Here is a 3,055-nt window from a genome sequence, read left to right as displayed (position 1 = left end):
TCTGTGGGTTATTTTTAAGACGTATGACATATTGTTTTGATACTTGTCTGACAATGGTATACAAATGCGGTCCAATCCATCTTCTACTTACAAACTGTTATAATATTTCAGCTCCCCAGCATACTTTATTATGTTCTTCAATTACCATCTAATATAATATGGTATCACAATTCTCCTATCATTTATTTGTGTTAAACCTGCAGGTAATATTTTCCATTTACATCTTCAATTAATTGCTTATCGATCTTAGAGTATTCTACTTCATTTTCTAAGGTTTTTGTTAATGCCTCAGAAAATGCCTTAGTTAATGCCTTTGCTACCAGGAAAGAAGAAGATTATTGGATCACCTCCTCAGCAAAATGTTCCCTGATGCTGTGGCAGCCAAGCTGTCAGCATCTCATGCCCGCCTTTCCTGACCAAGAGTGGTACAGACACTCACAAACAATGCATTTCTTCAAGTAAGCAATTTTTTTGGCATTTTTGCAGAGGTCAAAGCTCCCGGAATGAATGGACACTCCCCGAGAGCCCAGGTGGTCACTGTCCAGCTGGAAAGAGGAATCTCTGCTTCAAGCCTCCCTGCAGCGGCCTCTTCAGCTGCATGGGGTGTGCCTCCCCCAAGGGTGGTTTGGCTGTGGAGAGAACATGGAGGAGCAATTCCCACTGCCAGCTGAGCAGCATCTTCTCCATGTCCAGCGTGCTCAGCTCTGGGGCATGTGGCAAGCAGGATGTCTGTCAGTCATCTTCGTAGCCACCACAATCATCACTGGCTTTGGGGCTGGAAATCCCTCCTGTGCATGCTTGCCAAGGGGATGGTGGTCAGGAGGTGCGTGCTAGCTGTCTTCAAGGCATGGGTGGCAAAGCTGGTGCCTAACAGGACACAGAGCTGCAGATGTCCAAAGGTGGAAGGTGTTGTGCCAAGCATGTGTACCTGTGTCCTCAAGAACTGCATCTCTGGCACAGCGCAGCTCTGTGGCCACCTCGTGCTGCTGCTAACAACACGCTCTGCCTATTCGAACCTCACGAAGGGGTCCGAGTTGTCTTCCTGTACCCCAAGCATCATCTTGATGGAGAGGGTTTCCTTGAAGACACTGGTCAGCCTGAGCTTGCAGAAGCGGGTGGAGGGCAGCACCATTAGCTGGAGTTAGGATGACTGAGGCGTAGCCACCCAGGCTTTTGTCACCAGTTCCTGGAACCACTTGGCTGTTTTCTGCACGTGAGAAACAACGTGTTTTTGCAATAGAAGGTGTTTTTGCAGTGGAAAATTCCACTAACCTTGTGTATTCAAAAGTGATTGTGCAGGCATATGAGAGTAGCGTAGCAGTGGGGAGCATGTTAAGCAGACAAGGGGAAGCTCCCACTGTCCCAAAATAAGGAGGAACCAAGCCCAGTTGGTATCAGGAGTCTCTGCATCAAGCATCCATGAAGCAGCCTCTGGAGCTGCATGAGGTCTGGCTCCCCACAGAGTGCTAGCAGTTCATCATCTGCCATCAGCAGAGCGCTCTCGCTGTGCACGACGGTCTCTTTCATGTCCGTAGATCAGCAGTCTTTTGAGCCGATCTCGTACCACCTCGAACTTCTGCAGTGCCTCAGCTTTGGCATATGGGTTCCGCTTCAGGTGCTGGAAGAGGTTGACCGGGCCAGACAATTGGAAGGCTGGTGGCAGGACAATCACATCGGGCACCATCTCGTTGCCAAAGAAGAAGTGGTTGAGGCACTTCTCTTCCACACAGCAGCGCAGGTACCGAATGATATCATCCAGCCGCAGCAGAAAATCCTCCCTGTGCCACGTTTCCAAGGGGATGGTGGTCAGAAGGTGCATGACAATAGTCTTGATGATGTAGGTGTGAAAGCTTGTGCCCACCACCATACGGGTGCAAATCTGCAGGCACTTGAGGTGTATGCGGTTGAACAAGGCTTCTCTGGCCACGTGCTGGAAGAACTTCCTCTCTGCAACAGCACAGCTCTGTGGCCATGTTGTGCTGGGGACAGAGGTGCCCCTTCTCATCTGGCTGCTCAGGAAGATGTCTGAATCATCTTGCTGCACCCCAAATATTATCTCAATGGTGAGGTTTCTCCTGGCCGCATTTCTCAGCTGGAGCTTGCACGTGCAAGTGGAGGGCAGCACATTTACATTGTAAACCTCCGACTGAGGGATAAGCACCCAGGCTGTTTTCACGAAGTTCTGGAACCACCTTGCAGTCTTCTCCGCATCTAGGTAGGAGTCGGTGCAGAGGGTGTCTAGGAGGCTCAGGTCCTGTTTTTTCAGCTCATCCTCAGAATGGTGGAGGAAGCACAGCATGTCCCCAAAGTCCTGCTGCCTCGCGCACGTGCACTCCAGCTCCACATGGATAGAGGAGTTCCTCACCAGCATATCCTCTTCATTGCCCAGCTCCAGGTGGAAGGAGTGCCCACGCGGGGCCGTCATGGGCACAAGTAGGCGGTAGACAGTGTCGTTCTCACGGGGACTCCAACCTTCAAAGGCACTGCCCACTCCGATGGCTCGTTGCAGCTTCGGAAAGAAAGTATTTAGAATGACTGAGTCAAAGACATGCAGGAGGTCCCCCACAACCTCCTCCACCAGTGGGCATCTGATGGTCGGATCCGGGAGTGGCCAGTAGATGCGCTGAGCTACAAATTCACGCAGATCTCTTGCATCATTGGGGAGTGGTGGTACTCTTTCTTCCTCTTCCTCCTCTTCTTCACTGCTGGAGCTCTCCTCCTCACTGCTGCTTTCATCTTCCGGGATATCTCTAAGGAGCAGCCACAAGTTCCAAAAGAACAGGAGAGCAACACCAACACAGGCCCAGAACAGCCAGTGCTGCAACGCAGATAAGAGCAGGGCTCCCAAGTGCACCCAGCTCTGCTCCTTCTCCCCCTCCTCCATTTCCAACAGGAGCTACATCATGCGTTCTTGAAGCTCCTCCGCATGCTGCCGGTGCTCCCCAGAATCCCTTTGCATGTCCCACAAATGGCGCCCAAACAGGGACAAAACCAAAAAAGGAATGAATAGGGACAGGCTAGCAGAACAGGCACCAGGACAGGAACAGGGACATTG

At 51.2% G+C, this 3,055-nt stretch overlaps 1 protein-coding gene across 1 annotated transcript; it reads right to left on the bottom strand.

Annotated features, from left to right (window-relative positions):
- Positions 1 to 1,477: 1,477 nt before the first annotated feature.
- On the bottom strand, positions 1,478 to 3,055 carry LOC308196598 (inositol 1,4,5-trisphosphate receptor-interacting protein-like 1; the record flags this gene model as incomplete). Its single annotated transcript, XM_080595736.1, has 1 exon — positions 1,478 to 3,055. The coding sequence occupies exon 1, from the start codon at positions 2,882 to 2,884 to the stop codon at positions 1,478 to 1,480; it is 1,407 nt and encodes a 468-aa protein (XP_080451862.1). The 5' UTR covers positions 2,885 to 3,055.

The sequence above is a fragment of the Anser brachyrhynchus genome (assembly GCF_964034855.1).
Source record: "Anser brachyrhynchus genome assembly, chromosome: 5".
NCBI classification, from domain to species: Eukaryota; Metazoa; Chordata; class Aves; order Anseriformes; family Anatidae; genus Anser; species Anser brachyrhynchus.
Note: the sequence above shows the minus strand (reverse complement) of the source record. Positions and strands in the feature narration are given on the sequence as shown.